The following is a 27,141-nucleotide window of genomic DNA, read 5'->3' as shown; positions in this document are numbered from 1 at the left end:
TGTTTGTCCAGAGTCAGGCGTATTGCACTGTACCAATAAATAATGTCACCAAATGAAATTCAATTATTGAATGCTAGTATTTTTCTGTATCCAAGAAGACGGCACAGACAAACTGGTAATGTACAGCAAATCTAAATACCAAATTCCCCAGAAGTAAGAACAATTGGAAGGTATTGTAACCCAGTACGATAGAAAAATAGTAGATGTCATTTTTCCGCGAGTACGGGAGTATGCACGTCTGTTGGAATACGAAAAAGCGTAGTTAATTCAATGTTTACTCCCAATTCACGTATTATTGGCATGTACACGCAGTTAGGCGATGTCAAAGCTTCTGTGGACCGTCGAGACACTGGGCACAGCGAGTCTTCTAGGATACGGCTTGACTCTCAACTACTTTTTTTACCTGCGCTACGTATTCGCAGGAGGTCTGGCGAGCGCCGAAGGCATTGTTCTCCCGCCGCACTCAAAGTGCATCACTAGGCTAACTCGATGCAGGCACTTCTGGAGGTGAGGGGTTGTGCTTTGTCACCCAAAGCACTTTGTCAACCGCCCCGGTTCTCTGGTGGTTTTGGTGATCGACTGCTGAGTCTTGACCAGAGGTTCACGAGATCAATCCAGAGGGTGGTGGCCTCATTTTTGATGAAGGCGAAAATGTTTGATGCCCGTGTGTTTAGATTTAGATGCATGGTAAACAACTCCAGGTGGTGGAAACTTGCGGAGCCCTCCCTTACGGCATCTCTCACATAGTTATGGTGGTTGTTTTCGAGACGTAAAATTCCAGTCATTCATAAAACCGCACCTGGTGGAATCTGCATAGGTGTATACAAAGTTCTCAAGCAGGTGGATCTTGAATTTTGTTACAGCACTTTTACTCCCCCTTCCTCCAAAATAGAACAGTCCGAAGAAAAATATCTTTGGTAAAGGAAGATAAAGGAAGTAATGACGTGCTATTCACAATGACTTGTCCATGGTCTCCAGCTTTGTGGCCTTTGTGGAGTATAAAACTCTTTTATTGCACTATCAGGAGTCCTCAGCTGCAACATTGCCGAAAATGTGCATAGCTGTAACCCTACACATGTGCATGGCTGTAACCCTACGAGCCCGATTGAATAAGGATATATGATGAAGGTGGCACCCTCCTTGGACGCTTATGGTCAGCGATTATTGTGAATTGACCGTCAAAAACGTACATAACCTGCTTTTACACTGCCCAATTATTATTCGCGAAAAATGTTTGTTCAAAATAAATTCAATAAAATAAACCACAAACTACCTATTTTAATGAGAATGAGAATGTCACCGAAAAAGCCTTGGAAAAGGGCGCTGTAAACGCAATAAATCACCTTGTACATAGTAAAAAATACAGTAGTATTATCGGCCGTTTTGGGAATTTTATGCCTGTTTTATTTGCTCTTATCTGTATAAGTGTGCGATAAGTGTCTGTATGCGACAATGCATGTAGACGCTTACGGTACACCGTTCAAATAGACATAGATGTAACTGTTTTTCACATAAACATTTTTTTGCAAATACTTTGATCGCGGCATGCACTTGTGGATCAGAAGGTAAGGGGAATCAATTACATCCATCGCAAATGTCATTGAACTTATAGCGAGTTCGGTGTACAGTGCGCGTGGTGTCCAACTTAATGGTGGAATGTGCTATGTTGAACAGACTAGCCGCTTCGTTAATAGAAGGCTGAAAGAGCGTCGCGCAGCTGTCCGTTCCTTGGCGGGGGTGGACATTAGGCAGATCACTGCCGCAGGTGCTCTTGCATGCCTTGCTACAACGGCACCCGCATCTTGCGCAGCTCTGCTGCTCAGCAAGCTCGAAGAGTCTGTACGACGTACTGCCTCACTATAGATGCTGATAAAGGTGTGAGTACACCTTCACTGGCTTTGCACGCGAAAGAAACAGCGTGGGAAGCAACATTGCAAGTATTTGCGTTAGCAGCGCCACCGACACTCCACAATTTCATCGTTTTATGCCAGTAAACATTCAGTTGATGTGGAGTACCCATTCTGTGTATGTGTTTCTTTCTTCGGCGCTTGCTAAGATGTGCAAGCTATATATATATATATATATATATATATATATATATATATATATATATATATATATATATATATATATATATATATATACCCACCAAGTCATCATAGTTTCTGCGTCGAATACATCCTCTAATTTTTTCTATAATGTGTAAATGAAGGTCTTTACTTGAAATCAGTGCTGCTATATTTCTGCATCACACATACTTCACGCATTGCGAAGTGTGTTTACTTACCTTCTTAAGCAGCGGTGCGTCTTTTGCAGACATGTATACGATCCCTTGTTTGGTGACCGGAGGGACGCTGCCTGGATGTTGTTGGGTACTGCGTTCGCGTTCGCCTTCAGCTGGCTCTGGCACGGAATGGACAAGGTAGCCACTGTGTGGTCCGTGCTGAGCGTACTGGGCATCGCCGCCGAAGTCCTGGCTGCTGAAGCCACGAAGCTGCGACCCGCAAAATATTTCGAGGTGTGCAACCGGCATAATACGTCGTAAGACCGCACACCCGTAAATAAATAGTTGAAGTCGTGGTGCATGTTGCGCGTAGTGGCTTGACGAACACTTCAGTGCCCCCCCCCCCCTTGCTTTTTCTCAAAAAACTCTGTCAATTTGACTGTTGATGAATGAGTGGTGCAAATATAAAGTGTTAGGGGGTGGGTGGAGAAGCGAGTTGCAGGGGGAGCCCTCTATATATTGTAAAATGCAGGGTACCTTCCCCCCTCCTCTTCTACATCATAAAATTTCTGAAGAGATGTTTACCCAGTTTACCGCTCGCCCAATAATAAAGGTTCAGTGAGACACGTTGCTTGGCGAGTATTGTTCTCTATTTATTTGACGACATCCGGAAGAATGATAAACATGATGTATGACAAGTTAGGCTGATACCACACGTTGTTGGGCTAGTTGGTGCATTGCATCAAGAAATTAAATCCAAACAAAAGTTTAACTTACACGGGAAATGGAGAAGACAGGAAAGTGATTACACTAGCAACTGTTTATTCAAAAAAGTGCAGCTCGAATATATACACTCACGCCGTCGCATGTTCATGTCACAATCACCCAAGAAAAGTAAAAATACAATAAACCGACGTGCAGTCACTGCGTGTTATCTCCACACTTAATATTCGGCGTTCAAAATTGAAGAAAAAAAAACAGAATATGAAAAGAGATTGCAGGGAATCTTTTTCCTTCCTGCGCGACCCCGCAGAGCAGTACCTGGCCCAAGCTTCACCATTCTTTGCATTATGAAATGCTTCAAGTATCTCACGTGCCATTCTGTCATGACATTTGCCCAAAATTTTGATTTTGTTCAGCACTACTTTACAACAGTGCAAATAATAATTTATTTATTCATTTATATATTTTATTATACTGTCAACATCGACTTGGGCTTTTACAGAAGTGGGTACACTTAAAGTGTACAAGCAAAGACACTGAAATGCAGCAGGGCAAATGTTGGCGAAGACAAAATCACAAACGTCAGTGGAACTTGTACATAGGTGCCTTGACATAAATAAGCAACAAGTAAACGTACATTCTATACACCGAAATTTTGATAGGTTACATATATATTTACTTAGGTTACTGATTCATAAGTTACATATGTTGCTGACAATATGTTATATGATTGATTGATTGATTGATATGTGGGGTGTAACGTCTCAAAATCACCATATAAATAAGAGAGACGCCATTGTGGAGGGCTCCGGAAAAATCTACCACCTGGGGTTATATAACATGCACCAAATCTGAACCCACGGGCCTACAGCATTTCCGCCTCCATTGCACGACCTGCGGGATTCGATTGCACGACCTGCGGGCCAGCACCAGAGTACCTTAGCCACCAGACCACCGCATCAGGGGCAGTAGGTTAGAGGATCAAACAAACAGGAAGTTAATTTTTAGGAGTCCATTCGATAATGCGAACTATCTAGATCGGCGTTACAATGAGTGACTGATCCAACGAGTTTCTAGAATTTTCGTACTATCGTTTGTAAGACCGCTGAGGCGTCTAAAGCATTTCACTGACGCAGCAATAGCTAAAATAAAAATAAAAAAGTGTTGTTGTTTTAAAAGAATCCCTTGAGCGTGAGAGGGTGTTCGTGTCGGGTAATCTTTGAGTGACTTATATTGATGTAGTCTAATGCCTCAGCCTTTAACAAATTGTGCAAACGTAAGTACATAAACTTTAGGCGATGATGATTCGATATACTGGATAGAGGAGCGAGCCCTGCGCGCAGCAGTAACTCAGTATTGAGTCTGTGTGCTGGTGTCAGTGTTTTTTTGTAGTTTCATAATTTTTGTAATTTTTGTCAGCTTTTTGTAATTTCTCTCTTTCTTCGCAACATTTATTTTTACCATCTTTCATTCCCCTCACCCCTTTCCCCAGCACAGGGTAGCCAGCCGCTCTAAAACTGGCTAACCTCCCTGTCTTTCCGCTTACACTTTCCTCCTCCTGATGTCGGTCACAGATGAAGTGTCCTGCTTTACGCTGCACCTTTCAAGTGTTGATACGCAGGTCAACGTGTAAGGGCTCCAGACAATGTTATCCTACTGTAGTGTCGGAAGTATAGGTGATAAACCAGACGCTTTATTTCGGTGGGTGTGTATTTCAAAGCAGGTTTGAGACAGCAGGGCTTTTTTCATGGGTTTAATATAATCAATATGAGAAGTTTATTGTAAATTTTATTATTTAGAAGAAATTTTCTGAATAATAAAAAAACGGTATGTAAGAGCTCGACCAAATCAAGCATTTTAGGAAAAGAAAAAAAGAGAGTAAGCCGTTGCGCATACCGCTAATAAATAAATGCTGTCGCGTATGAGTGACACTGTCACTTCAATAATCAGTTCCACCCTAACAGGAGCGGTACCTAACCACGCCTGAGCGACTTCGGGTTGTTGGAGCGTTGCTTGGCTCACCAAACTACCTGCTGTCCATCTGTGCCTGCATCTTCCACCTCGCTGACTACGACATCTGCATCATTCTGTGCAAAAGAATACTTATAGGTACGTAGACTTTGTTCACAGTCGCATTCGTTGGAGTTTCGCAGCAAATTATGCGTAGATAAAAAAAGTTTTCGGACGACGACGCGAGATCATAAACGCACAAGCTACCAAGTGTTTACTACCAGCACAAAGGTATAATAATAATAATAATAATAATAATAATAATAATAATAATAATAATAATAATAATAATAATAATAATAATAATAATAATAATAATAATAATAATAATAATAATAATAATAATAATAATGATAATGCGCCAAGATTAGTCACTATCATGGTCACCACGTACGTCCTATGAGCTGCTACCTCGGAGCGCATATATTCATCGCGATTTTTTGACGCTCTTGCGTTGGGATGCCATTGTCGATGTCCTTATGACGGAGGTGGAGCACCATTATTCAAAAGGCTCACTGGGTGCCGTAGAGAAACTGATGAGACGAACCTGAGTGTTAGGGCAGCTCCCGTCTCTGCGATCATCCAGTGCGAACATGTGCGAGCAATGAGCTCTTTCTTCTGACAGCTGACAGGCGCAACTCGACTTCACTTCATCCCTATGGATATTGTATCCTGTCTTCGCTTGAGTCGCTCTCTCGAACATCACAAGAAACATTCAAGTTGTCACTATGCGAAAACCTTGGGCGTGGAAAGGCACTGGCCACGTTCGGTTGGTTTGCCAGCATCTTGAAATCTGGTGACTTGCCCTCTGTCGAGGATACCGTTACCTCGGGAAAGCGCCGTAGAAGACCTTCACGTACGTACCTCACACGACGAAAGTGCGAAGGCCGTGCCCTTTCCTTCATAATTATTAGTTGCAGCTCAAGCGATACAGCCCCCCTCCCCACCCTGACACCTCTTAAAGCTCCACTTCCTAACGGAGCCGGCCCGTGCGTTTCATCACTGTTGTGACCTCACCCGTCTGAAGCCTCCAAAAGCTGTCACGCGCACACAGAACGCACCATACAATGTACAAGACGATGTTATGAATTTCGACTTTAAACAGAACATCACGGCGACGGCAAAAGTGCGCCACAGTGTCTTTATATTTTGTTTTGCATTAAAAGCTTTGCAAAGAATTCATATCACTAGAGAGGTACCGCGTTCGATGCAGATGAAATAAACATTCCCGTAAAAAGTACACATTTCAACCAGCTAAACAATTTTGACTGTGCCGTACTTATGGCCCTGCCCAATTGTCTGTTGATGTTTTTTTTTCGCCCATTAGATTTTCCGTTCGCATTGGTTCCGGTTCTGGTCGTGCTCTACACTGCGTGCTACATGCAACCCGACATACTCCATCGGGAGAAGTCTACCAGAATAGTGCGAGAGGAGCATGCACCGTGAAACATTAATTTGTCAATAACAGCACATTACATCGTTAAATAATAAAACTCAGGGGGAATTCAGTCGTTTGTGGCAATTTCTTTCTGCCAGAAGTGCTTCCCTTCTCAAATCTGGAGTCCCGAGGAAAACCCATCTGGTCGGCATAAAACATTATGATTTAAATGAAGCATACACACCAAATAAAAGCTAAAAATTAAACGACGTTCTGGTTTCTCTACCGAAGTCTTTTTCACTATCCCAAGCCACGCAAAAATCCGGAATGTCGTTTCCTTTATAGCTTTTATTTGGTCTGTATACATCGCTTCCTGGTTCATGCCTTCCCTTCCCTTAAGTTTTGCTCAAACATAAAATTAACATGTTATGTAAATTTTTGAGAATGTGAAGCATAAATTGAACTCAAAGAAAGAATAGGTGAGATAAGGAAGGCACGGGTAAGAGTAACAAGCCGAGAGTAACGAACGTGCTGCCTTAAATGGAGTGAAGGGTAGGGAAGCGTGAAAGCTAGATATAGACAGAAAGGGAAAGGTACGTGCAGAAAAATTGTTGTCAGCCATTCCAATTGGAAGCGAATGTGGCTTTGTGAAAGCCATTCTTAGTCATAAAAGGCAAAGAAGAGTGGTCCCTTTTCGTTAGAGTTCAGCAGGCAGTGTAAACGAACTAAAATGTTCGGGTAGTGGTGCATCGACACAAGCAGGAAAAAAAGAGAGAGAGAGAGAGAGGTATATAAGGACAGTTTTGAGGCTCAGTTGTTTCAAGTTTACTTTCAGACATTCGTCTAATCTCGCGTATTTAGCGCAAATTGGAAGCATCACAGAGAGATAAAATTTACGGCTGCAAAGTTTGTCGGTTGAAAATTTTGCGTTACCACACTGTATCTGAGGAACAAAGTCCGAGTGACAAAAAAATTTTGATATGAGATCAAGGAGACAGCATATGTTTTCATCGCTTCACCGTTCTTGTGTAGTTTCGTGTTTTCTTTCTTTTGTGTGTGTGTGCTGTTTACGTTCATCATGAATGACATGCAACTCGCTCAACACTCTTACTTTAATATATATAGCTGTATCAGTAGAAGGCAAATTACCAAGTTGTTAATGTTATACAAAGTGAGGCTGGCAAATCTTTTGTATTTGACACCGCTGTGAAAAACGCTGGTGTAAGTAGAGCCGCTTCATGGACATTTTCAGCACAGCTTGTTCACGTTGAAGAGCAGCACGTAGAAGGTTGTACGAACCGACCACTGATGGCTGCCGAGACAGTGAGATATCGTGTGCGCGTCAGATCAGAGGTGGTGACTAACCCGTTAAATGAACGTTCACAGTGGCTAATCGTCCAACCCCCACCCCCCCATGTCGCATCTTCTCGTGCTCGTTAAGTACGGGTGGTGTGTTGAGCATGCGTCTTGTCGTATGCGCCATTCGAGCACACGAGATGGGCCCAGTCGTTTGATCTCGGCGTCAGCCGAGATCAAACGGCTGGGCCCATCTCGGCAAGTTTAGTAATTTTGGCAAGTTTAGTGTTTGGCAAGTTTAGTAATTATACATTTTATTATAAATTAAATTATTCCAAATATTTTTTTGCTCATCGCTAGGCATGATAGAATGGGAAGATCACTTTATTAGTATTGACATATGTGCATGTGCACATAGTTTTTGCATTGAGCTAGTTTTTGTAGACATTAAAGCCCCGAACTCTTTTTGCATGTTCAAAAATTGAAAATGCTGTTGTTAAAAATGCACACACACACAAAAAGAAAACAAGCCCAGAAAAATTGACTTTATACATCTGATCTTAAGGGCTTATAGTCCACTCTGCTGTGATTGGCCTAAAAACAAGTTGTTGATCATGTGCTACTTTTATTTGTTATGCATTTTTATGGCTATGTAGCATCCATTTTGAGTTATTTGGATATGCATGAATAACTGTATTGCTGTTGTGATGTTATAAATTAGCACCATGATCCAAGTGTTTTGCCTTTCTGTTGTGTTTGATCAAAATCTGAAAACAAAGACAACCTTTAGCTTGAAACTTTGTTCTGAAATGGCTGTTCACAGGTCTGTTGCACAAGTGGCACGTTTTTGGATAACTTTCTTGTTTTTGGTGCAAGGTCTGGAAACTAAAGATGGCCATTTAATTGGTAATTTGCTGAGCAGTAACATTCGTTTTCTTGTTTGTAAAAAGGTGTGTGGCACATCTGCATGAGTAGGCTCATTTGTACTTCAATGAACGAACTTTGCAATGAGCATTCTTTATTGCAGAGTTATAAGAAAACTGATTCTGGTACATTGCTTGCAAGAATAGTCTGAAGGTAAATGTTAATGGCTTATTGAAAGGTGTGCTTTCAGAATTGTGATTCAGTTCAGGGTTGCCATGCTTGGACTATAGGCACCTAGAGTCCAGGCATGGCACATAAAATTGCCACCTGACGAGACATATCTGAGTTGCCGGACCGCTGAGAAGTCAATCTTTTTAATGAAATTTATGAATTGGTAGGGAGTTGATAAATTCTGCCTTTGAATGTGGGCCCCCCTTTGTTGGTGATGGCATGGCCTGCCTGTATTGCAAACTCTTTCAGCAGGCAGCCAAAAGCCACTGGCAATCATCTATGATTATTTATCCATATGAACGAGTTGTTCGATGCCGTTGACAATAAAGTGTGTATACAATTGCTCAATTTTGGTTTTGTTTTTGAAAAAATGGACTGTGAATTCAGAAATGCTTTGTAAAAAATTTTCCGTGGGTAAATTGTGGGAGGGTATGAAGCTGAAGTTTTAAACTGAGAAACTGTATAACGAAAAAACTGGTAGAATTTTTATTATACGTTAGCCTGATTTATAGGTCTGCAAAATTGTGGGGCTCTCTGAGACTCACTCGTGAATTATATTTTTCTCTTTGGATTCACTCAAACTCAGATTCACTTAAATTTTCTTGAGCCAGCTTCACTCGGACTATCGCTCCTGAAAATTTTCTTCAATCAGAAACATTCTGACTCAGACTCACCAAAATATTACTTACCCAAACACACTCAGACTCTCGGCTCTATCTGAGTCTGAGTGAGACAGAGTGCGATGGCATAGTGGTTAGAGCATCCGCCCCGCATGCAAAATGTTCGTGGTTCAAATCCCGGTGCCGCGCAGTTCCCAACCGGATTAAAAAAATCCGCGTGATGATGGAACTGCATTAAGAGGCCTGGGTGCGGCCTCACCGGTAACCACCGCCGGGAACGCACTCCCTCACCAGAGAAGGATTGGCCATCCTGGTGCAGTATCTGGCCACTACCTCCCACATGCATACGTCAAATAACTCACGGCCTTCAGTCCCCAGCGGCTGCGCAGAAATTGACCACGGTGGCGGTCAGATCTGCAACGCAGCAGGGGGTGCTAAAAATCTCAGGATCCGGACAGGCCGACATTGGATCCGGAACTTGGCAACGTTTAACGCTAGAACCTTATCTAGTGAGGGAAGTCTAGCTGTACTATTCGAGGAGCTAGAGGGTGTTAAAAGGGATATAATAGGGCTCAGTGAGGTGTGGATGACAGATGAGACCTATACGGTGCTACAGAATGGGCACGTACTTTGCTAGCGGGGCTTGGCAGACAGAAAGAACTTGGAGAGGGGTTCCTAATTCACAGAAACATAGCTGTCAACCTAGAGGAATACTATATCATTAATGAAACGGTGGTAGTTATTGTAATTGAACTGAATAAAAGATACAAGAAGAAGGTGGTGCAGGCTTACGCGCCTACATCCAGCCATGATGACGCTTCAGTTCAAAGCGTCTGTGAAGACGTGGAATCGGCAATGAGTAAGGTAAAAACACAGTATACTATACTGATAGGAGACTTTAATGCAAAGGTAGGGAAGAAGCAGGCTGGAGACCAGGCAGTTGGAGATTATGGCATTGGTACTAGAAACGCCAGAGGAGAGCTACTAGTAGAATTAGCAGAACGCAATAATTTACAGATTTCGCATACCTTCTACCGAAAACGAGGAAACCGCAAGTGGACATGGAGGAGCCCTAATAACGAAAATAACGAAATAGACCTTACAATGAGCGCAAACCCAGGCATCGTGCAGGATGTGGAAGTGATTTGCAAGGTATGATGCAGTGACCATAGAATTGTACGGTCTCGAATCCGCCTACACTTGAAAAAGGAACGACATAAACTGATACGCAATAAGCTAATCAACGAGCTAGCACTGAGAGGGAAAGTACAGGGACTCAGAGTCTCGCTTCAAAACAGGCACTCAGCTCTTAGTGAGGAAACCAACCTTAGCGTAGATACAATGAATGGTAATCTGACGAGTATCATTAAGGAGTGTGCAGTGGAAGTTGGAGGCAGGGTAGTTAGACAGGACACTGGCAAGCTTTCCCAGGAAACGAAGAACCTAATTAAGAAGCGTCAAATCATGAAAGTGTCAAGTACAACCGACAAAATAGAACTGGCAGAGCTTTCGAAGTTGATTAACAGACGTAAGGTATGCGATGTAAGAAGGTATAACATGGAGAGAATTGAACACGCTCTGAAAAACGGAGGAAGCATCAAAGCAGTGAAGAGGAAACTTGGGATAGGCAAAAGCCGGATGTATGCACTAAGAGACAAAGAGGGCAAAGTAACTACCAATGTGGATAGGATAGTTAAAAACGCGGAGGAGTTTTACAGAGATCTGTACAGTAGCCGAAACAACCACGACCTTAACACTATACGAACTAGCAGTAACCCAGATGACACCCCACCAGTAATGATAGAACTCAGAAAATGATGATGATATATGGTGTTTTTTGGCGCAAGGGCCATCTGATGGCCAAAGAGCGCCAGTTCATGAGACAGGAATGTGGACAATGGTTGTGAAAAGCTTTGAAGAGCATGCAAAGAGGCAAAGCTCCTGGTGAGGATCAGGTAGCATCAGATCTGCTGAAAGATGGAGGACAGATTGTGTTAGAAAAACTAGCCACCCCGTTTACGAGATGTCTCATGACGGGAACAGTACCAAAGTCTTGGAAGAAAACTGACATCATCTAAATACATAAGAAAGGAGATGACAAGGACTTGAAGAATTGCAAGCCGATCAGCCTGCTCTCTGTAGTATACAAGCTATTTACAAAAGTACTTGCTAACAGAGTGAGGAAAACAATAGAATTCAATCAACCAAATGAACAAGCACGATTCCGAACAGGCTACTCAACAATCGACCACATTCATACTATCAATCAGGTAATAAAGAAATGCACAGAATATAACCAACCACGCTACATAGCCTCCATACATTACGAGAAGACGTTTGATTCAGTAGAAATATTAGCCGTCATGCAGACACTGCGGAATGAGGGCGTCGATGAAGTATATATTAACATCCTGGAAGAAATCTACAGAGAATCAACTGGTACCATAATGCTTCATAAAGAAAGGAACACAATACCAATCAAGAAGGGTGTAAGGCAGGGGGACACAATCTCCCCAATGCTATTTACCGCGTGCTTACAGGAGGTTTTCAGAAGCCTAGAATGGGAACAGTTAGAGATAAGAGTTAATGGAGCGTACCTTAGTAACCTGTGCTTCGCAGATGACATTGCATTGCTGAGTAACTCAGTGGACGAATTGCAACTCATGATTACAGAGTTAGACAGGGAGAGCAGCAAGATGGGTCTTAAAATTATTCTGCAGAAAATGAAAGTAATGGACAACAACCTCGGAAAAGAGCAGCGCTTTGAGATAGGTAACAGTGCACCTCAATTTGTAAAAGACTATGTATACTTAGGGCAGGTAAAAACCGCGGAGCCAAACCATGAGATTGAAGTAACTAGAAGAATAAGAATGGGGTGGAGCACATTTGGCAAACACTCTCAAATTATGACAGGTAGATTGCCATTATCTCTCAAGAGTAAGGTATATAACAGCTGTATCTTGCCGGTACTTAGGTATGGAGCAGAAACCTGGAGACTTACAAAGAGGGTTCAGCTTAAATTGAGGACGACGCAGCGAGCAATGGAAAAAACTGGTATATGTAACCTTAAGAGACAAGCAGAGAGCAGAGTGGATTAGGGAACAAACAGGGGTTAAGGATATCATAGCTGAAATCAAGAATTAAGAAGAAATGGACATGGGCCGGGCATGTAGTGCGTAGACAGAATAACCGCTGGTCATTAAGGGTAACTGACTGGATTCCCAGAGAAGGCAAGCGGGTTAGGGGGAGACAGAAGGTTAGGTGGGCAGATGAGATTAAAAAGTTTGCGGGTATAAACTGGCAGCAGCAAGCACAGGACCGGGTTAATGGCGGAACATGGGAGAGGCCTTTGTCCTGCTGTGGACGTAGTCAGGCTGATGATGATGATGGTCATTGCGTACATACATAGGCTCAACCTTTTCCCGTGTACTCAGATTTGGGTGCACGTTAAAGAAACAGATGTGGTCGAAATTTCCGGAGCCCTCCACTACAACGACTCTCATAATTATATGGTGGTTTTGGGACGTTAAATATCACGAATCAATTATGAACCCTTTCCGCCACCATTGCGTGTAAGAAGGTCAAATTTTTATATACAAGTGGTACAAGTACGTCTTATGAGTTGAAAAATCTAGCACGTGGCATCGGCATGGACACAGATAATTAGCAAAGCCACATGAAAAGGTTATGGTGCCTTACATTGGTCGGGAACTCACTTGTTAGTCGACTACCTAGACTGAGATTGGGCCATGAGTGTGAGTCTGAGTAAGTGCGGATGAGTGGTATTTTGGTGACATTGAGTCCGGGTAAGTCCAGTCGTGAAAACGTTTCGTGGGTCTGATTCTGAGTGAATCTGGTGGAGGATAACATTGGTGAGTCTTAGTAGGAGTGAGCACGGGCAACATATATTTTTGAAGAAATCTGAGCGAGTTCCGCCTAGCCTCTAATGTCATATGATGACGCCATAATGTGGTGTCGGTAATGCTATAGACTGCGAAAAATAAATTTATTCGAATGTGAAAGAGAATATTAGGAAAAACAATTTTGCATTCAAGTCACGTACCTTAAATAAATGCCAGGAAAATTCTCTAGATATTTCACTTGATAAAAATCCAGGAGTTTTACTACCAAAAATGAACAGCAAATATATATTGGGAAACTATGAAGAAGAAATCAATGCAGGGCAGTGCTTTTTTGAGAAAATCACGTTGGTTTTCATTCCCATCTTACCTTTTTTCAACAGCAAAGTTTCTCACCGCCTAATAAATGTACAGCGAAAAAAAAACCGTTGCCATTAGAGGTGCCACTATGCGAGCATCCCGAGAATAACAGTAGCATAAATGGTAAAATATAGTGTGGAAAACTCGCAGCCTGAAACAAGCGAAAAAACAAACAAAGCAAAATGCCGACGAAACTAGAAATAACAGCGTTTAATGAACAGTTACTGTTAGAGCGAATAGTTAGGCCGCATACAATTAGTGCGTTGAAAACGCGCAGAGCCGCACCATTAGGCCATGGTAACCTTTCAACGTGACGGACCGCTACATTATCGAAATGCCGGCGCAACATAATTGCTCGCCGACCTTCTTTCAACATTCAATTCGATGCCACTGCACACAGCTGAGGAAGCGTCTTTGAGGAAGCGGATGTGCGCCTTTCTTGCGCTTGTTTCAATTGTATATTTATTTTAATTTTGGCGCACATGCTTCCATGTATCAGTAATGAGATGTGCCAGATAGACGCCACGTCGCTTCGCTGCTGAGCGATACCTTCAAGACGACACAACGGTGCTGTCTACAGAGCCACGTTACAGGAAAGACTGAAATGTTATGACGTGGGCGTACTGACCGCGTATCAGGGGCAGCCATGAAAAAGCAGCAAAAGAAGAGGGATAATAGCAGAATCAACAGGTGAGACATGTAGCAAGAAGCTTCTTGGATTCACGACGTTCACGTCACTGCTAATAGGCTATTCCGCACTTTTACGCTGTTTGACATCACCGTCACGACCCTGGTATGGCATGCGTAGGCTTGCTGACACCAAATATGTAGATAAGAAGAGATGGTGGATAGGATAGGAGTGCCTGCTTGTGCACTGTTGAGTGATTCTCCGCATACCTTGTCATCTTCCATTTAAGGGGTAATTAAAACTATAAACAGCAAAAAACTCCACAGATGAGTTTTTTTTCGATAACCTAAAACCTGGTCCAGGCAGATGCACCACTTGTACACATTTCAAACAATAATTACGTGAGTCTACTTCATTTTTCCGAGCGTCCGCCAGGGTGGAACAGTGGTTTCGGTGCTCCACTGCTGATCTGAAGATCACGGGTTCGACCCCGGCGGTGTTGGTCGCAATTAGATAGAGGCTAAATCGTAGACAGCCGAGTTTTGTGCGATGTTAGTGCACGTTTAAGAATATGAAGCATTCCTATTTCCTGGTGCCCACCCCTACAGCGTCTCTCGCAATTATACCGTGGTTTCGGGACGTAAAATCGCATATGATATTCTTCTGAATTTTTCTCAAGATTATACTCCCTGTCTTGACCATCCATACAGATTATGGACAAACTGTTCAAAATTGGTGACATCTGGTCGATCATTTGGTAGCATCCTCGTGGTTTTGGTAGTAGACGATGACTGCGCGTACTGAACGTGACTATATAGTTTTATGTTATATATCGCCCGCAGAAGCCTCCAAAAACGCCACAAGCACAAGATCCTTTAGCTCTCTTCAACAGATTTCCTCTTGTTGAAGCCCTACTTTATATTGTTGCATCAGCAATGTGTCAAGTATGCTCACTGAGTGAACGCTCGTTCGTTGTAAATGATTCAATCTTTTATTTCCTTTACAAAACAAATGTTAGGGCGCTCATAGGCTGCTTAGCGCGTACACAAGCGTACTAAAAAAATATGCGATGATTTCTCGAAAGTGCTCTTTCCTAGTAAATGCTACTATGCGTCTGTGTATTTGTGCTAGTGGTAATGACAGCCTGAAAACAACGTCTACAGCACGTAATATAAAAGCATAAGACGTTTCTTCCTGTGTGCTTATATTACATTTACGTCACCACTTGAGAAACATGTTAGGTACACAAGTGCAAGCAAGCAATAATAAGTATTCAGTGATTGATTTTGTTTCTAAAGGCCTGTCAATGATATTATGAGTGAGCTATAACTAATATTACCCTAATAATATTAACCTAATATTAATATTAACTATAAATAACTATATGAAGAGCTATAACTAATATTTTCTACCCATTATTTCTCTACGCGATTACTAGCCTTTTATACATTTGCGTAATAATTTTTCTCGAGAAGAGACGATGTGCCAGAAGCAACAAGCACACATTCAAAGTGGAAGTGGGGGCCGGAAAAGGTGTACCATTGGACGGTGACCTTCGGAGCCTTCTCGTACATCATGTGGCGCTTCGCGACCAGCAAAGAAAGTAAGTGAAGGAAGTTGGAAATATTTTCTCCTGCTCATCGTCCAATTTAGGATACAGTGGATGCACTGGATCACTGCTCCTTACAGTAGGATTTCGGGAATAACCTGTATAGACAAAAACGCGCGTACAAGAAAGCACTTAGACTTTTTCTATGCTTAATTCGTATTTTGTTCATGCAACAATCTACGTTAAAGAGGTATGACGTGAAAACACAGACGCATTAGAGAGATAGAGAAGCATGCAGTGGTGCGTAATAATAACCACAGTGTATGCGTCGGTCTTCTTTTCCGCCGTTGCAGGCTTTTCTCGGTGGTTCGTAGGTGTTGGTGGTGTCGTCACTTCTCTCTCGTGTGTCCAAATTCGCACGTTCCGCCTCTTGAATACCTGCGAATTAGCTCAGCTCTTTTTGTTTTTCTATTCAGCAATTTACCAGATGTATTTGGAGAAATATGAGTGAGACATATTACACATGTCATCCCGGTAATGTAAAATCAGCTCACGACTGACTTCAGTGAGGGCCACACTTTTAAATAATTACTTGCGGTGACATGCATCGTCAATTTTTGTGGCGACCTATGTGGCATGTCCACTGATTGACGTCACCACTTGCTCCACCTTTCCTCGAACGACCAACCACCGCGAAGTGAAAGGGATATAGACTATTGCTCCGAAATTGATCACCTCCGAATACCGCCCAGGTCCCAGAGTCCATACAAAATTATTCGTGTCTGCTTCAATTACTAAGAGAGGAAGCAGCTCGTGTCAAGTAAATTATTCGAAGAGTGAGTTTACTTTGTGAATTTATTTTTATGTGTATTTCATCGTAAAACATTCTAAGTGTTATGGCAGACCATATTGCCACGCGCAATATATTCTGAACGCATTTTCACGCTTATTTTGCGCGATTCTATTCGTGTTTTCTTTTTCTTTATTCATTTCATAATAACAAATGTCATTGCAATAATCACACTAAGGTACTTGTTTCTGTGTACCTCTCCTTATATGTAACCCTCCAGCCAAATACACTCTATGAACTGGATCTGAAACTGGAACTGAAAGGCTGAAGGGCGTGCGGCAGTCTTCAATTTATAATTTAAACATTGCTATACCATGGTCCTAATTAGCTGCCCCATCGTCATTCCATTACCTAAAATCATGATGCCATGGTGCCAGTTAATGCACCAATGGTGTTACCAGGAGCCATCAGTGATTCCTGGCAGCACCATCAGCGTTTCAGCGTCTTCACGCATAGTCATTATGCAAGTCATTGCGCGGTCTTTGTTGTGCCGTCAAAATCCCCCCAGAATCATCACACAGTTCTTGTCAATCCTGCGTTCTACTGACATTGTGCCAGCAAGAATACAAGATGATCGGATTATCGGTTACATTGAGTGAAAGCCAATAAATGTACGCATTACGTGTGGCCTCACTAAACACATCTATGCAGCTTCTAAAAAGACGGTATGCCTGCATTTATTTAACGGTAATCTAAAATTTTACAAGGTGTAACTAAAAGGTTCTGTAGAAACATCTTCAAAGTAACGACAATAAAGCGCCACAAGGCAGCGAATTTTACCAAGATACGTTTATTGACGTGGAAAGTTGTTCATAACCAGTGCCAAGCAAAGTGTCTTTCGAAATGGGCTCAAATTACCACGGCCCTCAGTCGTACTTGCCTGTCGTCGTGTTGCTGATGATAACTGTGAACACTTCCCATTGTGTATGTGAATGTATACTGAGATATATTAAGAATGTCTTGAGTGCGAAAGTGTAACAGATGAGTGCTTTCTGTGCAGTGTGTGTTTCTTTCAGGAATAAAATTCTCTTAAACGATGGTCGGCGGCCCGTGCCGAGGCCTTCCATTGTACTGCGGATGGCTGAAGTACGCCACTGCCCCTAATTGGGGCCGATGGGGGATGTAATTTGTGGTAGTGTGGGCATGGCGTATGCGCCAGCCCCTTACACTTAATCAACAACAAATACACTCAATGGGCGCATTATGTTAAGGAGTTCAAACGCGCTCTAGCCGCCGGAGTGTGCTCCTGTAATCCTAACAGGTAAAAAGCGACTTTCGATGCATGATTACGGAGCGCGCTCCGACCCTGAGATGGTGCACGAGAGAACACGCGCCTGCAGTATACGGCTTCCGCAAGATTGAGCTGAATCTGCTTTGATGAGGCGTGTTCTCTTTCTCCACTCGTTTCTGCCGTGAAAGCAACGTAACATTCTCCATGTGACACTTTGTGCCCCCGAAGGCAGTCTGTGGAAGTCGCCGTTAAGCGAAACTCCGAAGGCGTCGCACTCGAGCGTATTCGAACGTGGAAGTTCGGGGCACGTTAACTTCACTCGCCCAACGTTGATGTGCAAGGGAGAGTGTCGTCGCTATTCACCATGAAGTAGACGGCGCATGCTCTCCCCACACGATAACACTATTCACAAACACACGTAAAGGACGGGCATGGCCGCAACATTTCGAATGAAAAGTTTCCAAAACAATGACCGCCGACGATTAAAGCGCGACTTGGCGAGGAGGGGTGAAATAACGACAAAAAAGAACTGTATTGAATTTTTCTCAGAGTCATAGTTTTTTATATGCCGAAGTCAACTGTAAGTTCAAGGTTTATTTAACACCAGGTTGAATGGCTGATTGCCTCATTTTTTGTCCGAGTGCCGTAGATGAAGGGCATATCCAGGCAATCTGGTATTAGGGTTTGTTCTAGGTCGGTGCATTGCCAAGTCAACGTACCGTCGCTCCCTTTTATGGGGTGATCATGGCGTATATATACTCCCGTAGTTTATTCATTTACTTATGTGCTGTTCTCTGGTGTGACATTTAGAATCTAGAGTAGCTCACAGACTGTGTAGATAGCTAATCAAAGTAGATAGCCACTCCTGTGACTGCTGACTGCCTTCGCTGGCCCGAGGCCGGCGCACCCTCGCCTTTCGTGACGGCGAATGTGACACGCTAAGGGACGAAACGCGTTAGCCTAAAATTGCTAAACATATGTCCTCAAGCTGCTGTCTCGCTGAAGTGATTTTCCACGATTTGGAAACAATTTTCCAGCCATTAAGGCACAAAAAGATCGCGTGTTTATCAAAACGCATGTAAATTGTCAGCGATTAAGAGAAATTCTAATTCCGTGCCATGTAGGTCAAGCGCAAAGACGTCGTTACTCCTTACTATTGTGACGCCATATTTTTTGTTTGCTGTTAGTTTTCCTCTCCATACGTATATGGTGACGGTGGTGACGAGCCACAGACCACAGGATACATGTGTTTCGGTGGAAGTTACGCTACCAGTTTACATATACTTTGGAGTAGACACTACCGTAGGGCCACTCACTCATGCATTGACGACCGAGTGGAAGCGAGTACACGTACGCCTTACAACCCTTGCTCTGCCGCAAAAACACTCACTCTTTATGAAAGTGTATTTATCCGTGACCACGTATCGTCGCGAATAAATGGAGCACGTGCAGGCGTCATATCATCGAATCAATTACTTTACATTCCTCATCGCACATGAAAATTACCATGTAGGTTAACACGGATAGTGGGAAAAAGCAACCGGCTCGCTTCGTGACCATGCTTCAAACGAACGCGTGTGCAGGATTTCCCATAAAAGAAGCTAGAAAGGGGCGAGATCTCGCCGCAGCAACCCCCACCCCCCTTCCTTCAAATTGGATTCAAAATAACCTTAGGAGTAAATGAAAAAATATTAAAATAAGGTGCCTCCCCTTGATTTGTAACTTTTGCCCAGAGAATTCCTGGGGTGAAAATGGGGAGGAGAGAGCTCTTAAAATGCACCATTATTGGTTTTCAGCTGCCATTGTCGACGAAAATCTGCATGACTATATGTATGTTTAGGAATGGCAAAAGCGCACTAGAGATAGGAGGTACGAAGAAGCACACTCACTCACACGTAGCACTTATCACGCCCCTAAACTAAAATGGCCAACCAACGTGCTCATAGTGCCCCCATAATAAAATTGCAGTTTGAACCACGAAGAAGATGGTGTGAGTATTCACTTAATATGAGCAGACTTGCCCTCTTTACCCCCGCTGCTTTCCTGGTTCACTCACCTATGGTCGTACAAGACGCTTAACCTCCACTAAGGCACTGTAATGTGAGGAAGTGACTGAGACTATTAAGTAGCTAAATGAGTGATTCAAAGGAATTGAGCGTTTAAGAAGCAACTGAGAATAATTTATCTAAGACGCCTAAATAGAACAGAAGGGATGGCTTTCTCCACCAGCTTTTTCTAATCGAGCGATAAGCGACAGCGTCTGCAGATGTGACATTGTTTTTCAGAGTCTTCTCAAGCCTCTTCAATAGTGGTACATATAAGGTTTTTTGCCTTAGTCATTTACTGCATTGTCACTTCAGTTTCGTCATTCCAAGAAAGAAAACCTACTGCCATCTCAAGCAAACCTGGATGAACTTATTCCTATCAAAACTGATGAGAAATGTGATTATTCCGTTATATTAGGGGCAAAACTCCTTATAGCGGCACCCGTTCGTCCCTCGTAGTATGTAACAAGTATAACATTTTGACCTCCAAGGTGGTGCCGGTGAGAGACTTCTTCTTTGCGTTGTTGAACAATAAAAAATAGTGCTCAATGTACATGTCAAAGGCTGCTAATAGGGAATGAAAGACAGGAGCATTCGGCTTTTAGTTAACGCGCAGGCTGCGATCACCATTAGTAGCCATTGGCATGTACATTGAGCACTATCTGACAAGAAAGGGTTGCTACGTTATACTCGCTGGGTGTAACCTCCTTAGCTTTAGAAAGGTTTAGCGAGCGTTGAGCCGCAGTGCCATGAATAAAATGAACTTGTAGATACTATGAATGAACTCGAGGTGGTTCAAAATGAGAAGTAGATACAAAGCGCAAGCCGTAAGAAAGTAAAAGCTGAATTCTCCGCCTCCTATTTCCAATTAGCAGCCATTGGCATGTACATTGAGCACTATCTGACTGAAAAAGTTTGCTACCTCATACTCGCTGGGCGTAACCTCCTTGGTTTTCGAAAGGTTTAGCGAGCGTTTGGCCGCAGTGCCATGAATACAGTGAACTAGTATATACCATGAATTCGAGGTGGTTAAAGGTGGGAAGTGGACCCGAAGCGCAAGCCGTAAAAAAGTGTGCGTGTGCCACCTCTCGTTTAGTCCTTGGAATGTCCGCTGGATGGCGGTGCTTGTATATAGAGAATATATGATGAAAAGATGTGACATGGTGGTACTTGGAGTGTTGAATAGATGGACGAACGGACACATAGACAGATGCATGGATGGACGCATGAACGGACGCAGGGGCGGCTGCATGGACGAACACAGGGACGGACGCATGAACAGACGCACGCACGGACGGGCTGATGGACGCATGGACGGTCACACTAACGGACGCATGGACGGACGGAAGCAAGAACGAATGGACGGACGAATTCTTCACCCCACTCTCCATCATTCACTTCGTGGATATGCTGCCATTTTTTTAAGAGGCTCGATACTTTGCCGAGTTTTGATACTTTCTTTTTCTATCTCTCACTTGTATTCGTTCTAGATGCGTTCCTTACGGACCAAATGAAGTATGCGTTCGACGAGAGCCCGTATGGACTCAAACAGAAGCAGGTAAGACAGGAAATAGTCCTACGATGATCGTGCATGGAGGTACCGTTGTTGGAGAATGATTGCCTACGCCCCACATTACAGGATAGCATGTTCGTTTGCTCGCTTACGTGTACTGCTTTTTTTGTTTCTATATTAATTCTTCCTCCTCGTATAAATGTCCCCGCCGTTAGGACCAACATCTACGACAAAAAAATCAAACCGAGAGTCTTTCGTGTGAGTCTCAACAATATTAGCCGGAGGGGCTCAGGAATTGATGATTGGTGGAACTTTAACAGTCCCGAGACACGCAACCAGAGGCTTATGCTACTCTTTATTTAACGGGAGTAAAAAAGACAACCCTCCAAACAGTCAAAGAACTTGAATGAAAATATTGACAGTAAAACTTAACTTCAATTGAAGGCTGTGGGCACATTGATGTTTACACTAAGGGCACCTAAGGGTATGCATAGATGACCTGCATACCCGTTGTCCTTGTTGATATTATGACTCTCAGGGGTTCTTCTGAAGTCTATATCATGACAGTTTACAAACTTTCTTCAAATACATTTTCATTATGTGCTCTAAAACTCAATAAAAGGAGATAAAATTTGGTTCCTTAGCATTAGGTTCTTTGGTACGACGCAGATTTGAGCTAGTTGTTACAGATTCACGATAAAACTAAACAGGCGTGCAGATGCGCACCTCAGAGATAATAACAGGTATCATGTTTGTGTTGCTTTGATCACTTCTCATATGTGCTAAAGACCCTTTCGCTGTTTACAAACACAGGCCCTTGATTATATTTGGTTTTGTCTACCTAAACTGAAGAGCTTTAGAATATAGCCTGCTCATTTTCTACACTTTCCTTCGCTTAATCGGCAAAATATATGCAAATAAATGCTATTTTGAGCTACATAAAATTATAAAAGATTCCCTTAATGTCCAAGCACGCTCCTTTTATCCGAAAAACTAAAGAGAGACTTCCCTCGCCCTGAACAAAAAAACACACTTGAGAACATACTTTCAGTTTCGAAGTTAGGAGCTGGTAAATCTGGTGAGCGGAAGTTTTTGGGCGTACAACGCTTGCTCTCCCAATCGCAATCTGGAAATCGTCTATAGTCCGTCATAATTCCCTACTCTCGGTAATTCTCGTTTCTTCGAACGTATCTTCAGATAGCTGTGCTGGTGCCCGCCACCTCCCTATGCAGGACAAGTCAAACTGGGGATGGCAGACCACTAAGTACGTCACGGTCAACACCTGGAAGTGGTACATCCTGCACCCTATACTCGCCAGAGTCACAGCCCACGTGGCACCATCGGTAAGGACGGGCTTTCTTACTCGCTCCAATTGCCCAAACAAAAGGCTCTTTCTTTGTTTCCGCATGCCCTGAATGCTCCCTGGGCAGGCACATAGTCAAGCCTGAGGAGCCCTAGCCCCCTCCCTTTAAAAAAGTTTGATGTGGAGGGGAGAACGGTTAATTAACAAGAAATAATGCAGATGGGTGTTTTCATTAAATATTCCCCCGTCCCCAAGCCAAGAAAGAAATTCCTAGGTATGCGCCTTCTCTGGGAGCTGGTTATCAAGTTCTGCCAGTGGTAAATATGTTCAGCCACCCGAAAATGCAGTGTCGAGGCAGCGGCGTCTGCCTTCGTCAGCCTCTGTACTGCATGCAGGGCCAGAGCCAAGAAAGGAGGCACTCAACCTCTTCATTGAAAAATTCTATAATGATATACATTGTTGGAGGTCACCCGGGGAAATTTGTGTATTTTTTTGTTCTCATTCATTTCTTTCCATTTATATAGAGTTATTATTTTTATAGAGTTTAAGAGGCCAGAAATATCTCCTCATACCTTCCCGGCCTTCATTCTTTGTTATTTTGTTTTTTATATGTATTTATTGACCTATTTATTTATTTATTTATTTATTTATTTATTTATTTATTTATTTATTTAGGTATTGTGTCTTCCGGAAATTGCAGCTTTGTGGAGCGCACAGGTGAAAAACAACAAATACAGGATAACATCATTCCAACTAAGACCTTTGAAATACAATTTATACATGAAATCAGGTGAATAAAAGAATACAAAAAGGCATATCGAACAGAAAAGCGCAGCATATAAAGAAAAAAGTCCAAGGCATGCTGCGCATAACAAGGAAGAAAAGATTTGATGGAGTCAAAAATGCTGTAGGCCTGTATGCTCGATTTGGGCGCACGTTAAAGAACCTTAGGTGGCCAAAATTTCCGGAGTCCTCCACTACGGCGTCTCTCATAGCCGTATGGTGGTTTTGGGACGTTATACCCCACATATCGACCAATCAATCAATCAATCAATTAATCAGGAAGAAAAGAGGGCAAAAGTTACCTTTTTTGTTCATTTATGACTTCATTTACTTAAGAGAAATTTCGTTCACTCATCACCTACTTGTTGCAGCTCTGACGCCTTCGAATCTTGCTTTTTTTTTTCAGCTGATTCTCGTGTTCTACGCTGCCTATTCGTCCCTCTTCGTGGCCATTCATTTAGGCTGGGAGGTGGCGCTGGGGTTCCTGGCGCAACACGCCGTCTTCTACGCGGTAGCCTCTTTGCGCATACCCGCGCTGTGCTATATGGCCGCCGCCGTGATCCACTGCCAAAAGTTTGTGAACCTTTACGACCCAGCGATGGTGAGCCCACATATTTTGAAAACGCGCTAGAGCGTGACAGCAGCGTTCCTGATTTCATGCAACGCCAGCTTTATTGAGCAGCACAGGATGTTTAAAGTTTCAAAACGTCACAGTTTCACCAAATAGGCGAAACAATGAATGCGATAGCAACATATTCTAATGTTTTACGAAGCAAGGCTAAACTTTTTAGGAGCAGTAATAGTTGTAGTAAACACGCGCTTGCTAAGTAACCAAGTTTTCTGTGGCGTGGTAAAATGACCACAACAAGACTGGCGCGTAGTGACGGCGTTGATATACGGAATGAGACTGGCAGTCAACTCATTTATATCGATCTAACATAGCTCTACAAAACGCTGGTGTAAGAGAAGATGACTGCTCCAGGTACACTCTTGGCACCGTTATTTCGTATGGAGAGTGCAGCTCGTAGAAGCTACCACCTGCTGTTGGGGCACAATGCGCGCTTTAAAAACCATAAGTGCCACTCCCCCTTGTTTGCTCACGAGATAAGTGCGCACGCAGACGACCTTGACTGGAAAGGCGATGTTCACTCCGTAGAAAGAGGAGGCTAGCGCATCCTTCCCTGTAGATATATACATACATACACATATACGTGAATGATAGCGCCCGTGGCGGTGACAGCAAAAAACAGCCGAGATTGTGCGTATAAATGCTATCGCAATAAAAACAAAATAAATGTGCCCTAGACGTGTAGAACTTAAAAGACAGCAAAGCTAGTTGATCTTATGAGTTTAGCGTGGCCTTCTTGTCTAATACTAGGTCTTTCCTTCGCGTAGATTAAGTAGACTCGAACCACAGCGTGTCACACAAACCTTGCAAGGGTATCCTAACTCAAGCACGCTAACTAATGGCCGAAGTGTGTTGTGGCACACCTTGTAGAAGTGCGGGCTTTTCGTTGCTTCCGATCGACTCGCGGCACGTCGGGACACATAGTGCGGCGGCTGGGTGGCCTGTTCTCGTCAGTGGGCGTGGCTGATAAGCAAATGGCGCGGGAAATTCCGCGTCCACCCGGTGTCGCACCTCGAACTTTAGGAATGTTGCTCTTTAAATGTTTCTGCTCAATCTAAAACACACACTCAAAAACACGCTGAAGAAGATGGGTGCCACTTTCCAACTCCCGGCCGCCCTGTTTATTGTCTTCTTTTGTGTCTCTATGTTTCCATGAGGCAAACTCACATAGGTTACGCACTTACTCTTGGGAGCCGTGGGAGACCCTCCTCCCTAAGCCAGGGCTGGAGCTTCAAAGAGGCCTTTTGGACTAGGCGGAGTATGTAGAGAGGATCACTGGAGTCCTGGAATAAAGATCCACCTATCTTTTTCTCTTTCTACCCCTTCCCCTAAATAAGCAATAAAGTATTTCCACCACCACTTCGAAATATGGAACTTCACCGGCTAGTGAAAACAGAGATGCCACAGGAAGAACGCGGGAAAAATGTTCATGTTCGCATACATCAGTTCACTTGAGATAAAGTTAGGAGGGTTTATACTCAGTGTTGCATTTTGGGATACTTGACGAAAACGTCATTTGATACGTGAGCATAAATACCTGAGAATACAGTTATACGCAGTTAATGTTGCTGTTTCTTTTATTACGATAGCAATGATATGGACACTCTCAGCTGAATTTCATTGCCGGCGTCAGCATCGATGTCGATGTCACGGACCGTATATGTATACGTATCTATGTACATGCAAACGCAAGAAAGAAAAACATCCCAGAAAAAAGACTCCGGAGCGCGGAATTGAACGTGGGACCTCCGCGATATTAATGCGAGGCATTCACCACTGAGCCACCGCGGGGTACCCCGTTCAACGTTCTAACGGCAAGCTATTCATATCTACCACGCACCGCTTTTAGCGGGCATCTCGAAGTGGGGAGAACTCTCGCGTTTTCAGCATTATCAGCAAGATGGCGCTGTGAGCGCGCAGCGGGTCTCATCTCTTACGCGTACTTTAGCCCGCGTAGAAAATAATGGGGGTGTACGCTCGATTGCGCCCTTTTATCTTGCAATGGGGAGAATCGTACGTCTTGGCTAGCCTTTGGGTTTTGTCGGAACAATTTTGTTGTAGTTACCGGGCGCGCAAAGGTCACTGCAATCATTGCACAGCTAGGGAGCCTTCAATTGGGTGCGTTTCCGTGTTTTAGGGTGGTAACTACTGCGATCACGGTTGCTTACAACTGGCGAAAACGGCCGCCATAATTGACGAGCCGCCAAGTTGGTTCTCAGCGGTCGCTCATGTGCATTGGACGCAACGTGGGTTTCATTGTGAAAGGATGTTGTTTTTTATATAGAAAGTTAAGAAAGCTGCAGGGTTGCTTTCTTAAGTTAGCCGACATTTTGTAGAACAGTAAAAACGTGCTCGTTACTCAAGTTTGTAGAAAATACCATTAAAACAGTTTGTTTCTTCCACCTGGTAGACCCACCCCATTGGCGAAGTGAGGATATTTAGGGAGCCTATATTTGCGAGGAGGAAAACTGATCGATGCCACTTCAGTGTCTGCGTGACACTCATGAAGAAAACTCACCTTATCACTGCAGACATCTTAAAGGGCTTCTAGTGCAAGGCTCGAGACCGTGTTGTATTTTATGACGGTGACCGCAACGACAGGGAAGGCAAATCAAACAACCGGGTAGCTTGCGATGTTCTCTGTAAACCGCATCACTTCGCTAGCCTGTTTCTCATACCCCAATATTAATTTTGTCCGTAATAAACTTTCCTGGAGCACGTTTAGTTCCCGCGGACAAATCTGTTTAGAAACCTTATACATGCTGTAAGCATTGCCAGAAAATAGTAGGACACTCAATCATATCACACCAACGCTCCCCCTACCCCAACTAGCATGTATATAAGGCTAGAAGATAACCAAAGTGAGTAACGAGGAACAAACCACGTTTTTTTCACGTCAGAATTTATTGTAAACACCATCCAAACGGCATCTAGCTTAAATTTCTTCAAACCGTCCTGCCTCCTTTGCCGGAAGCTTGTGTCATCCCAGGGGACCTACAATAAAGCAATAGGGTGAAAAGTCATACACGGCGCCGACCACACATA

At 43.3% G+C, this 27,141-nt stretch overlaps 1 protein-coding gene across 11 annotated transcripts in view; it reads left to right on the top strand.

Moving 5' to 3' along the window:
* LOC119167452 (protein-cysteine N-palmitoyltransferase Rasp) overlaps nt 1–27,141 on the top strand; it is an 89,832-nt gene that overhangs the window by 37,292 nt on the left and 25,399 nt on the right. For 5 of the 11 annotated variants that reach the window (XM_037418921.2, XM_075866260.1, XM_075866258.1 and 2 more), the window contains 5 exons: nt 2,317–2,518; nt 4,912–5,056; nt 21,360–21,427; nt 22,615–22,725; nt 23,875–24,069. In XM_037418921.2, the coding sequence (XP_037274818.2) occupies nt 2,317–2,518; nt 4,912–5,056; nt 21,360–21,427; nt 22,615–22,725; nt 23,875–24,069 (721 nt within the window). Of the gene's footprint in view, nt 1–2,316; nt 2,519–4,911; nt 5,057–13,966; nt 14,257–14,545; nt 14,596–15,666; nt 15,798–21,359; nt 21,428–22,579; nt 22,726–23,874; nt 24,070–27,141 lie in introns of those variants that run through there. The other 6 variants (XM_075866265.1, XM_037418922.2, XM_037418923.2 and 3 more) reach the window with 6 other exon arrangements.

The sequence above is a fragment of the Rhipicephalus microplus genome, chromosome 6 (genome assembly GCF_043290135.1).
Source record: "Rhipicephalus microplus isolate Deutch F79 chromosome 6, USDA_Rmic, whole genome shotgun sequence".
In the NCBI taxonomy this organism is placed as follows: Eukaryota; Metazoa; Arthropoda; class Arachnida; order Ixodida; family Ixodidae; genus Rhipicephalus; species Rhipicephalus microplus.
This window is presented reverse-complemented; position numbering and strand designations above follow the sequence as displayed.